General features: G+C 35.7%; 1 protein-coding gene across 4 annotated transcripts in view; it reads right to left on the reverse strand.

Annotated features, from left to right (window-relative positions):
* LOC127429236 (cingulin-like protein 1) overlaps window positions 1-13,568 on the reverse strand; it is a 64,941-nt gene that overhangs the window by 6,460 nt on the left and 44,913 nt on the right. For all 4 annotated transcript variants that reach the window (XM_051678131.1, XM_051678134.1, XM_051678133.1 and 1 more), the window contains 6 exons: window positions 11,573-11,725; window positions 9,949-10,116; window positions 7,214-7,387; window positions 7,038-7,127; window positions 4,676-4,759; window positions 189-307 (listed from right to left, as the gene is read on the reverse strand). In XM_051678131.1, coding sequence (XP_051534091.1) covers window positions 189-307; window positions 4,676-4,759; window positions 7,038-7,127; window positions 7,214-7,387; window positions 9,949-10,116; window positions 11,573-11,725 — 788 coding nt within the window. The remainder of the gene's footprint in view (window positions 1-188; window positions 308-4,675; window positions 4,760-7,037; window positions 7,128-7,213; window positions 7,388-9,948; window positions 10,117-11,572; window positions 11,726-13,568) is intronic.

A 13,568-nucleotide genomic window follows, 5' to 3' on the forward strand; every position in this document is an offset into this window, starting at 1 on the left:
TAGAAAAAAAACATAAATGTAAACAAATTTCTAGGTGATAAGTTGATGTCTAATGTGCATTGTTAAAGTGTTTCATATGCCAAAGTTTCATTTTGCTAAAAGGACATTTTAACCTTACCTCAACTTCAGATAATTCTCATTCTTGATCAAGTGTGTACAGTAAGTAATGCATTGTGTGTGTGTCTCACCTCTCTTCTGTTCGGAGTGTAATCTCCAGTTGTTTAGCTTTGCTCTCAGCTCTTGTAATGGAATCCACTTCAACTCTGTTATTCTGCAGTTCCTCCATCTCAGAGCGTAGATCACGCAGCTGAACACAACAAAAACATCATTTACTCATTCACAAGAGATAATCAGCTCAGTGTTTATTTTTATACTGTATGTTTCATTTTTGTTTTAGTCGTTATTTTAGTATTTTACCCCTCCTTTGGTATTCGGTCATTTTTGACCGAAATACATTTTTTCGGAGCAGTACAAGACTTTCTCCATTTGCCATCTCAGGGTTGCTGCAGAGTTTTTAAAATCTAATTTAAGACTTTTTAAGACCTTTTTCAAGACTTGAATAAATAAAATTAATAGCATATCCCCATACCAAAACAAACCCAAACAATCTCAAAATCTTAAACAGGCAGGGGCACACATTCAACATGGCCTTAACATTTCTTATCACCATTATATAAATAAATACAAATTAGAGGTCGACCAATATTGAAATTGCTGATATGATAAAGTGTTGAAAGAAAGGCAATACACGGGGGACTCTTATTTTGAAATGTTTGCGTTTCACTGCTTCCAGCTGCTCATTCAAACAGATAAGGGAATTAAAATGTGCACTCCTACAATAATCTACAATGCATAACAAATAAACAATTAAAAGTAAACATTGCCATATTCCATCAACACTATATCATCATCATCAACAGTAGCTTGTCGCCCCCACGTGCTTCGAGAAAATACAACAGTGCCGCTTGTTCACTCTGAAGGACGTAGCGCACGCATTTATTTAATGAAATCGTATTCTTTTGAAGTTTGTTAATCACATTAATTCATATCACAATTCCGGTCTTTCTGCTCCCAAATTTAAGACCTCTTTAAATGATAATTAAGACTTTTGTTGTATCATTTAAGATATTAAAGACTTTTTATGACCTTATATTTCATAAAACTGAATTTAAGACATTTTAAGACTTTGAAAGGATCCGGGGGAACCCTGCATCTGAACATATAAAAAATATAGGACTTGATTTGATAAGTCTAAGAGTTATAAAAAAAATGTGACACATTTGTTTTATGTTTTTTCCTATACTGAATAACCAGAGTAATTTTTTTTTATCTATCAAATACAATCAATAAATCAGCTACTATGCAGAAGAAAACCAGACAGAAATTACAGGATGAGACTCTAAAACATCCTCAGTGCAAAACTCACTCACACACACACACACACTCACACACACTCACTCACACACTCACTCACACTCACACACTCACACACTCACACACTCACACACACACTCACACACTCACACTCACACACACACTCACACACACACTCACACTCACACACTCACACACTCACACACTCACACACTCACACACTCACACACTCACACTCACACACTCACACTCACTCACACACTCACTCACACACTCACTCACACACTCACTCACACACTCACTCACACACTCACTCACAAGAATGAACTGGTGAGACTATAACACAGAGCATTTGTCAAATAAAACCAATAAATCAGCCACAATGCAGAAGAAAACCAGACAGAAATTACAGGATGAGACTCTAAAACATACTCAGTGCAAAATATACACATCCATTCACACACACACACACAAAAATGAACTGGTGAGACTATAACACAGAGCTTTTTTTTTTTTAACATTTGTCAAATAAAACCAATAAATCAGCCACAATGTTAAACATACACACTCAGAAATGAAGGGTTGAGACAATAATACTCACAATGCAGAACACACACACACACTCTCACACACACGTTTGCAAAATAAATTTTTACTATAGAAAGTACTATAGAAATTTCCAAATGTTTAATCTAATTCTTCTGTTTTATTGACTTTTCAGAATTTTGCAGTTCATTTCTGTTTCTTGATGTTCATTTTCTTGACATTATTATGCATTTACTTTGAGTTATTACATTTTTATGTTTGAAATAAATGATTGGTAGAAAAATGCTTATTCTGTGTCTTCTCTTTGTAACACCATGGTCAGGTTTGATTGCAAACATAATGACATTAACAGCAAACACTGACACTTCAAATCAATTTTAAAATGCTAAACTTTGACAAATAATAGTTTGATAATGTCTAAATATATATATATATCCAAATGCATATCTTGTGATTAAATATAAAATAATGTTATAACAAGCGATCAGACTACACAGTATGTGTCTACAGCATCTACTGGCTGTTACTGGCATGACATGATGTTCAACTCATGTTATTTATATTTTGTTCACCAGATGGCAGCAATCTGCCTCCAATTCATGTCACATTCTCATATTTTCTTTATGTTTCAACTTATAGAAGTGAAGGTTATGAACTTTTTTTTTCTTTTCTTTTTTCTCCCAATTTGGAATGCCCAATTCCCAATGTGCTTTTAGGTCCTCGTGGTCACGTAGTGATTCGCCTCAGTCCGGGTGGCGGAGGACAAATCCCAGCTGCCTCCGCATCTGATATCGTCAACCCGTGCATCTTATCATGTGGCTTACTGAGAACGAACCACATTATAGCGACCACGAGGAGGTTACCCCATGTGACTCTACCCTCCCTAGCAACCAGGCCAATTTGGTTGCTTAGGAGACCTGGCTGGAGTCACTCAGCACGCCCTGGATTCAAACTAGCAAACTCCAGGGGTGGTTGCCAGCGTCTTTTATCACTGAGCTACCCAGGCCCCCTAAGTTATGAACTTTTAATTTATTTTTTTTAAAACAATTGCTTATTTGTATATATCAATTAATGGTAAAATTTAGAAATGTACATGTAAATAGCATAAAATCTAAAAGCACTGCATCATTTTATTGTCCTTACTTCAGGGAACAAAAAATGGTATTATTATCATCCTCATCATCAAAGGTTACACATCTCAACCTTATGGTCAAAAATGACCCTGAATACCAAAGAAAGGTGCCATTTTTGAAAACTATAGGAGGATTAACGAAAATGTAAAATGTAGTCAATATTTGTCATGTCCGATTCATTAATCAAATTAACTTGACTCAAATGTTGACTGTGCAGAAGTTATAATATTATATCTATGTTGTGGATATAGCGCATTAATTTCATTAAAAGACTATAGAAACAATACATTTGGTAGGAGTAAGGTGATTTACCTTACTGCTTTAGTTTAGTGGTGTTCAGGTTCAAATTAACAAGATTTGTCTTCTTTTAACCTCTTTAACTCTGATGCATATTTTAGCTGCTGCCCGCAATTTTTAACACCCAAATTTAAAAGCACACCTTACACACATACAGTGGACTAATTGCATAAAATTGCTCTCAATTTACAGAAAAGATTCCAATAATATTTTGTTAACCTTATGATGAACTTAATTTTATTTTTTTCATAAGTTTGCGAGCATGTAATTCTGTTTGCTCTGTCTCCCTGCAAAAAGTCTTATTTTATTCCACTAGATGTCAGCAAGTACTAGGAAAAAGAATTGATCCTCTATCACTTTCCAACACAATATACAGATCTGAAATGTAGGTGGCGCTCTAACGCAGCTGAGCACTCATGCGCTCGTCCATAGACATCAAGTGTATATTTTGAGCGCACTGAACTTTCTCATAGCTTTGTCGAATATATCGACTTCTCAATGGACTAGAAGCCCAATCTAGGTGTCGTTGGAAAGCGTTGCTATAGAGTACAACATCTCATCATCAGTAATTGAGTATATATTTTGCCGATGATTTGTTGATCATGCTTTTACTAATGGACTTCATATTTTGTTCTGAACTTCTAAGACATATCATTGGATTATTTATCCTAACAAGCTCACAGACAATTAAACGAGTACTCATTTTAAAGAAAACAACCTAAGGTAAGAGTTTATATATTATTTGGGGCTATTAGGGGCTTACAGAAGCAGTGATAAGAGACATTTGACTTTGATGTCTTACAGAGGTCATATTTCACTTTATGATTCTTTTGATAAACATGCAAACTGTGGTGTTATGAAAACAAAATAAACTACATAGTCACATTCCTGAGAATGAGAGCTTTCATTTGATATATGACATGCTATATGAAACATTTTCATATTCACATTTACATTTTTACATCATTACCAAAAGGTGGCGCTCATTTACGACACAGAGGATTTCAGGTCTTATCTTGTTATTTTATGTAACATAAATGCAAAAGTGATGGAGTTCTGTGGAAAGTTAAGATTCTAAGCTTTCAAATGGTACCACACATGCCAGACTTGTTGATCCGGGGACTTTTATTTTGTAATCCTAAACTTATTACACGCTCCTTTTTTTACTACATATCAGGTCCGCAGCGTTCAAGAGGTTAAAAACACTGTTAGTGCACCGGTAATTTCTTGTAGTGTTGTTTAGTTCATATATTTCATCGTAAGTATGTTTTAATCAAAATTAAATTAAATAATTAAATATGTTTAATAATTAAATGAACACACACCTGTCTCTCTAGAATGGCTTTCTCACACTCGAGCTGGTCGTTCAGATCTTTCTCCTGAATGAGTTTCAGCTGCAGCTGTTCAGACTGTAAACAAACACATTTACTCATGTTATTTTTCTTTAATCTCATTTCATTCAGCATTAAGACCATTTACTGACTGTCGAACGGATAATGCACACAAAAGAGCAAGAGCTTTCAGAAAATCACAAGCTCCGATCGCTCGATCTGTCTAGGACACCTGTATATTCTGCTTTGTTTTCAGCGTTAAGTCCAATTACTATGGAGCCCCTTAGAGGACACGGCGAAGAGGACCTTTCTGAAATAGTTTTACGTTCCCTCGCAATACATTTTGCATTTCCTCGCAATAAATTGATCATGGTTTTACTAAAAACATTTTTTTTAACCTTGATATTTGTAGTAAAACCATAGCAGGCCTACTAATACAGGAAAACAAAAACTATGGTAATAAAAATCATAATTTTGTAGCTATGGCAACCACAATATTAACCATGGTTACTATAAGGATACACTATACTGTATTAAAACCATGGTTTCCATAAAAAAATAAAATAAAAAAACGGTTAGCCTAAAACAATCATGGTTACTACAATATTACTATAGAAAAAATATTTCCACCAAAAACTATGTTTACTACAGTCTACAATATTGGTAGCACTTTATTATAAGGTTACATTTGTTAACATTAGTAAATGCATTACGTATCATGAACCTACAATGACCAAAATATTTTTTACAGTATTTATTAATCTTTGTTAATGTTAGTTAATAACATTTTTCATTTCATAGTGCATTAACTAATGTTAACATATCCAACTTTTGATTTTAAAAATCATGTTGAAATTAACATTAACCAAGATTATTAAATGCTGTAAAAGTATTATTCATTTTTAGTTCATGTTAACTAATATTGTTTACTAATGTTAACATATGTAACCTCATTTTAAAGTGTGACCACAATATTACTATAGTAAAACCATAGTTAAACAATGGTATTTGCATTGAAAAACCATGATACCCACAAAATTATGATTTTTATTACCATAGTTTTTGTTTTCCTATATCATCACTATGATTTCACTATGGATATCATGGTTAAAATGTGTTTACTGTAGTAAAACCATGGTAAATTTATCGTGAGGGAACGCAAAACTTATCACGAGGGAACACAAAACTTCTGGCGAGGAAACTCAAAACTTATCGCAAGGGATCGCAACCTTATCGCGAGGGAATGCAAAATTTATAGTGAGGGATCAAAAACTATTGCGAGGGAACGCAAAACTTATCGCGAGGGATCGCAACCTTACTGCGAGGGAACGCAAAACTTATTCCCTCGCAAAAACTATTGCGAGGGAACAAAATTTATCACAAGGAAATGCAAAACTTATTGCGAGGGATCAAAAACTATTGCGAGAGAACGTAAAACTTATTGTTAGGAAACTCAAAACTTATCGCGAGGGTTCGCAACCTTATCGCGAAGGAAAGGCAAAACTTATCGCGAGGGATCAAAAACTATTGCGAGGGAACGCAAAACTTATCGTGAGGGATCAAATATTATTGCGAGGGAATGCAAAACTTATCACGAGGGATCAAAAACTATTACGAGGGAACACAAAACTTATCACGAGGGATCGCAACCTTATCGTGAGGGAACGCAAAACTTATTCCCTCGCAAAATCTATTGTGAGGGAACGCAAAATTTATCGCAAGGAAATGCAAAACTTATCGCGAGGGATCGCAAAAATTATCACGAGGGAACGCAAAACTTCTGGCGAGGAAATGCAAAACTTCTCGCGAGGGATCGCAAAACTTATCACAAGGAAATGCAAAACTTATTGCGAGGGATCAAAAACTATTGTGAGAGAACGTAAAACTTATTGTAAGGAAACTCAAAACTTATCGTGAGGGATCGCAACCTTACCGTGAGGGAACGCAAAACTTATTGTAAGGAAACTCAAAACTTATCGTGAGGGATCGCAACCTTACCGTGAGGGAACGCAAAACTTATCGCGAGGGATCAAAAACTATTGCGAGGGAACACAAAACTTATTACAAGGAAATGCAAAACTTATCGCGAGGGATCAAAAACTATTGCGAGAGAACGCAAACCTTATTGCAAGGGAAAGCTATTTCAGAAAAAATATTCACACCCTAAGGGGCTCCGTAAATTACAGACATGTATAAACAAAACAAATTGTAGTTGGTCGGTTTACATGTTGGTCTACATGTCTCAGTGGGCGGTTCTTAGACAGAATAAGCCTGAATGTTTAGGCGAGACTAACCTCAATCTGTCTAAATAACTGAAACACTGATGAATGGATGAGTGTTGTGATGCTGTACTGACCTGATCCAGAGCTCTCTTGTGTTTGGACGCCCATCTCTGCTCATTCTCCTGTAGATCCTCTAGATCACTCTCTAGATCAATGATCTTCTCCTGAAACACACACACAAACATCCGGTCAGAACAACATGGCTGATACAAATATCTGTGTATTACTGCATGTCTATATGAGTGAGTACCTGTGCTAGTTTGAGTTGTTTGGCGAGATCGTCTCTTGTCTGACTCAGCGTCTGCATTTCCACGCGTAAATCCTCCACAGTTCTCTCGGCTTGTTTACACTGAAGCTGAACACGTTCACGCAACTGAATCTCTTCTTCTAGAGTCTGTTCCCGATCGCTCAACTTGACCGTCACCTACACACAAACACAGAGAAGAGATAAAAGCACTGTCATAATGGTGTAAAATGTTGAAATGTGCTCAAACCTCCATCATCTTGAGTTACTTTGACCCAAAAACACATTTAGTAAGAAGGAAAGTCTCAGCTTTCTGTCGATATACTTATTATATTTCTGCTCCAACGTACACTTTCAAGATATGATCATTTAACCATTTAAATGCTTTTCTTACTTAGGGCATTAAAGTCAAAATGACTCAATATGATGGAGTAGGTCACAAATGTTCAAGTAAATACTGTGAAAGTAGCTATTTCTCCATCCAAGTTACGAATTTCAGCAATGCCGCAAAAATAAAAAGCAGCGTTTCAATCACACCTGTTCAACAGAACAAAATCGTCACTTCTAGGGGAAATTGGTGCAAAATAGAAATGAAAATGGATGTTGAAGCCTCTGAAATGCAGTTACTCAAAACGCTCTGAACTTCATGTTTGCTAGCATACAGCGGCAGATGCCTTATGTCTGGGAAGTTCTGGGAAGAAATACTGTAGTAGCCATTAGCCAATCACTTGGATGACAGGCTTTGTGTTCGGCTTTTCACAATAACCAGAGAAACGTCACAATTATTGTTGAGGAAAAGTCATGAGCTTGGATGGCCCACGAGAATAAAACATAATTGTCAAAATATTAATAACTACAGTCTTGACCGACACAAAATAGGTGTCGTTTGAAAGCTTAGAAGCTCTACTTTCCAATGCATGTAGACATTATGACCAAAACTGAACAAGTGCTTTGAAATTTACAGACAAATCAGAAGTGTTCAGTTTTGATCATTTATAAAAAAAAAAAAATTGCACTGTTCATATTATTATAATCAATAAAAACATCAAACTGATCAAATAATCATGTGTCATATGTTGTTGGAAAGCTCTCAAAGAGTAGAATACAACCAGCCTATTTGTTTTACTCACAGACAACAATATATAGTGAGTAATATCTAAGTATATATCTTTGACAATTATGTTGGTGTTGCTTATATGCTGCATTTTCACTTATAACTACACAAAAACAATAAACGGAACATGAAATATCACATATCATTAGGTGGTGATTATCTTTCAAATGAGTCCACACACAAGGTAATCAGATGTATAGATCATTAGATAATCCACACGAAGCACAATGTTACATATGGGCACCAGGAGATGGCGCCAAATACATGACACAGACTCAATGATGACTCAAATGACACAGAATGAAACTCATTCATGTCTGCATGCTATGCAAACCTTTAGTCATTGTTGTGTTTGCATGTGTAATTAGTTCTTATGTACAATTATTATGTTTTATTTGTTTGGAGAAGCTTTTGGACACTAGGATAAATTACTTTTTTAATGTTATAACTTTTGATCGCTTTGTCTTATCAACACACATTTTTCTCAGATACTGTTAACATGACTGGGAACAAAACAAAAGCAGTTTTTTGGAGCTGCCTTATTTACACCCAGCGATATAATGTCAAATAAGAAAAATAAGAAAAAAACAAAACAAAAGTAAATTGTTGGCTCAGTTTTGATTTTTTAGCAGTTTCTAAGGCTGAGAGTCTCAGAATGTATCATAATCTATACCATAAAAAAACGTTTTTTTTTTTGGTTGGTTTTTTTTACAATGATACCAAACACTTGACACTTTTTTGTCAAGTTATAAGCCTTTAATTTTGGGTTTGTCACTGAAACAGTAAATCTTTAAAAACACCTTTAGAGCTTAAAGTGTTAACTTGGATGGAAACCCAGCAATGGCTAGTTCTGGCTCTAAAATCTAAAACATAAATTCTAGCATTTTTTGTCAATAATCAATTACATTTAAAGTATCTTTTATTTCTATAGTCCATTTTGCTTCCATATGTAAGCAATTGTCTCTTAGCTAATGCTGGTATTAATTATTAAGGTTTTTAAAAATGTACAAATTCCACGTATTTCATCATTAAATATGTCTTGAAATTGCATATTATATTGCATACATACGTTTTATTACATGTTTATTGTTTACATGCATAATTTGTCCAAATATTTACACTGATATGTAGAACAAGAGCTAAAGTCTCTTTAAGACTGTTCAGCCAGTGATGCACATAATCATCCCTCCTTTTCTCTAAGAAAAAAAGAGCAGAAATCGATGTTCCAGCACTTACAATAGAAGTGAACGGGGCCCATTTTTGTAGGGTTTAAAGACAGAAATGTGAAGCTTATAATTTTATAAAAGCAATCACATTAATTGTGTCTCACTGTAACTCAGATTTAGAAAAGTCGAAATGATTTTCTGTGGTGATCAACATTACGCCACAAATGCTGTCGACTGAGCTGAACTTATATTGAACCTAAAATATTGCTCTTCAATAAAGATAAATGATCAAATTAAAGATGCATTTTTCGTAAACAAGATCAAAGTGTTACATTTTGATTATTTTTCACGCTTTGTCATACATTTCTATTACAATCGTGTCACCCATCACCTCCATCATGAAACTCTTGGGGTTTGTTATCTTGATCTAGAGTACTGTAGAGTTTAATAGAATTGTTCACCTCTCCCTGCAGTCTGCTGACGATCTGTGTGAGACGCAGGAGCTCTTGATCTTTCTCCAGAACGCTCTCCTCCAGTTCCTCCACACGCAGCTGCGCATCCGCTCGCAGTTTCTGCTGCAGACTCAGTTCAGCTCGAGCATGATTGGATTCCTGAAGAGCGTCTGACAACTGACACACAAACAAGACCATGCAAAATCAATATATATATATATATACACACTATATTGCCAAAAGTATTCGCTCATCTGCCTTTAGACGCATATGAAATTAAGTGACATCCCATTCTTAATCCATAGGGTTTAATATGACGTCGGCCCACCCTTTGCAGCTATAACAGCTTCAACTCTTCTGGGAAGGCTTTCCACAAGGTTTAGGAGTGTGTTTATGGGAATTTTTGACCATTCTTCCAGAAGCGCATTTGTGAGGTCAGACACTGATGTTGGACGAGAAGGCCTGGCTCGCAGTCTTCGCTCTAATTCATCCCAAAGGTGCTCTGTCGGGTTGAGGTCAGGACTCTGTGCAGGCCAGTCAAGTTCTTCCACACCAAACTCGCTCATCCATGTCTTTATGGACCTTGCTTTGTGCACTGGTGCGCAGTCATGTTGGAACAGGAAGGGGCCATCCCCAAACTGTTCCCACAAAGTTGGGAGCATGGAATTGTCCAAAATCTCTTGGTATGCTGAAGCATTCAGAGTTCCTTTCACTGGAACTAAGGGGCCAAGCCCAGCTCCTGAAAAACAACCCCACACCATAATCCCCCTCCACCAAACTTCACAGTCGGCACAATGCAGTCAGACAAGTACCGTTCTCCTGGCAACTGCCAAACCCAGACTCGTCCATCAGATTGCCAGATGGAGAAGCGTGATTCGTCACTCCAGAGAACGCATCTCCACTGCTCTAGAGTCCAGTGGTGGCGTGCTTTACACCACTGCATCCGACGCTTTGCATTGCACTTGGTGATGTATGGCCTGGATGCAGCTGCTCGGCCATGGAAACCCATTCCATGAAGCTCTCTACGCACTGTTCTTGAGCTAATCTGAAGGCCACATGAACTTTGGAGGTCTGTAGCGATTGACTCTGCAGAAAGTTGGCGACCTCTGCGCACTATGCGCCTCAGCATCCGCTGACCCCGCTCTGTCATTTTACGTGGCCTACCACTTCGTGGCTGAGTTGCTGTCATTCCCAATCGCTTCCACTTTGTTATAATACCACTGACAGTTGACTGTGGAATATTTAGTAGCGAGGAAATTTCACGACTGGACTTGTTGCACAGGTGGCATCCTATCACAGTACCACGCTGGAATTCACTGAGCTCCTGAGAGCGGCCCATTCTTTCACAAATGTTTGTAGAAGCAGTCTGCATGCCTAGGTGCTTCATTTTATACACCTGTGGCCATGGAAGTGATTGGAACACCTGAATTCAATTATTTGGATGGGTGAGCGAATACTTTTGGCAATATAGTGTATATACACACATATAGTAACTTTCTCCACTTCCGTAAAGACCGTAAAGACTTTTCTGCTGATGTAATCAAGACTGTGTGGGCGGGAAACAATAATCTAAACCAATAATATCATGGCTGTTGTTTTAAAGCATGTGTGTGATGAATCTCAGTGTGTGTACCTCCGTCTCCAGTCTGAACACACTGTTACTGAGTTCTAGAGCTTTCTTGGCTTTTGTTTCTTTCTCCACCTCCAGTTCTTCTAGACTGCGTTCGGTGAGCCACAGTTTCTCAGATAGAGTCTGAGCGTGCTGCGTCTGTTTCTCCAGAGCGTCCTGTAGAATGACCAATAATTACCACACTTTCAGAAAACATCCAAACAGCCAACAAAATTGGTAAACATTTGATTTGTATGATTTTATACCACCTTCACCATGTAAACGAAGCATAGATTAACATCTTTCATGATTACTCGTGATACTTACACACCCCTAATTTTACATTTAGTGTATTAAATAATATTGCTGGTAATTGTCATAGGATTTAATTATTTTTTTAATAACAAAATGTGCAATGTAGTGCCGAAGAATTTGTAGGGAGTAGGGCGGGGCGATATATGGAATACTCACACTATTATTGCGATGATTTTGCTGGCGATATATAAAATTAAGCAATATCATGAATATGCTTTTTATTTAAACAACATTTTCTAAAGAGCACATCATTAATTGTATGATCATGAATTCACCACAATTGTACAATTGTACAAAACAAATACAAACCTCAGTATAATAATTCTGTATTATATTATTTTATAATACAATTCAACTGGGCTCCAAAAAGTGAGTGAACTTGTAGTTTTTGCACATGCTATTCATTCACAATTTATTATTATTATTTTTATATATTCATGCATGTGTTGCTTTTTACTACTGTATTGATGAAATGGTGCATCTAAATTTATTAATAAATTGCAAATGATTAAATAGTGTTCTTGTATTAATGTAGTGGATAACATGCCTTTTTTTATATTTGAATTTTTATTTCATGCATTAAACATGCTTCGATGGCTGTTTGGTTGAAATGATGGTTCCTCCGATTTAAAAAACATTTTTAATGCCATTTAAGAACAAATACATAATTTTCGAGATATATGGGCAATTGACAAATAAGGTTGTACGAGCTGATACAAATCAGAAATATCTTTTTTTTAAATCTAGTTTAAAAACGTGTATAGCATTTTCTAGAAAAAAACTAAATGATTTAATGACTTAAAATGACTAAGTGGTTCTCAACCCTGTTCCTGGAGGCCCCTCAACTCTACACATCTCCCTAATCAAACACACATGATTCAACTCATCTGCTCGTTAGTGGAGACCCCGAGACTTAAACTGGGTGTCAGAAAAGGGAATATACAAAATGTGCAGTAATGGGGGGCCTCTAGGAACAGGGCTGAGAACAACTAAAAGTAAAAAGGTATTAAAATAGTTTCCTTGCACCTTGAATACATGAGAGTTAACACTCGAGAGAATACATGAGCAACTTAATTATTCATTTCAAAAGAGTTTTCAAACAGTTTTAAAGTGAAAAATATTTTTGACAAATATCATGAATTTTTAAGACTATCCAGTTTTCTCATGGTTACATCAAATGACTTGAACAAAATGTGACTTTTTATTAAAATGTATATTTCTATATTAAAATATTGATATTTAATGATTTGAAAATTAATGATTTGTTTTTAAAACTTTTGTCACACAATTGTTACTTTGATTTGGTGGACAAAATGTATCTAATATTAATCATTTTAAATGCTTATTTAAAAAAAAAAAAAAAAAAAATATAGAAATAATAAAAATTATACAAATTATTTAGCACAACTCATGCCAACATTTCTTTTTTCAAGAATTTCAGCTTTTAATGAGATTTCGATCCAGACGGTAACACCACATGACATTTTTTACTTTAAGCCCCAGAAAAAAATATCAAAATGACTTTGAAAACTTGTTCATCATAGAAGAGGTGTGTTCAAGTAATTGTTTTGTGTGAATTGCTTTTGTAATGTATTTTTGAATAATTTATTAAACATGGACAAAAAATATCGAGATATAATTTTTGAAGCCATATCGCCCAGCCGTAGTAAGGAGTACAAGAAGAAAACTAATAAAACAAACATAA

Source organism: Myxocyprinus asiaticus, chromosome 38, assembly GCF_019703515.2.
Source record: "Myxocyprinus asiaticus isolate MX2 ecotype Aquarium Trade chromosome 38, UBuf_Myxa_2, whole genome shotgun sequence".
Taxonomy (NCBI): Eukaryota; Metazoa; Chordata; class Actinopteri; order Cypriniformes; family Catostomidae; genus Myxocyprinus; species Myxocyprinus asiaticus.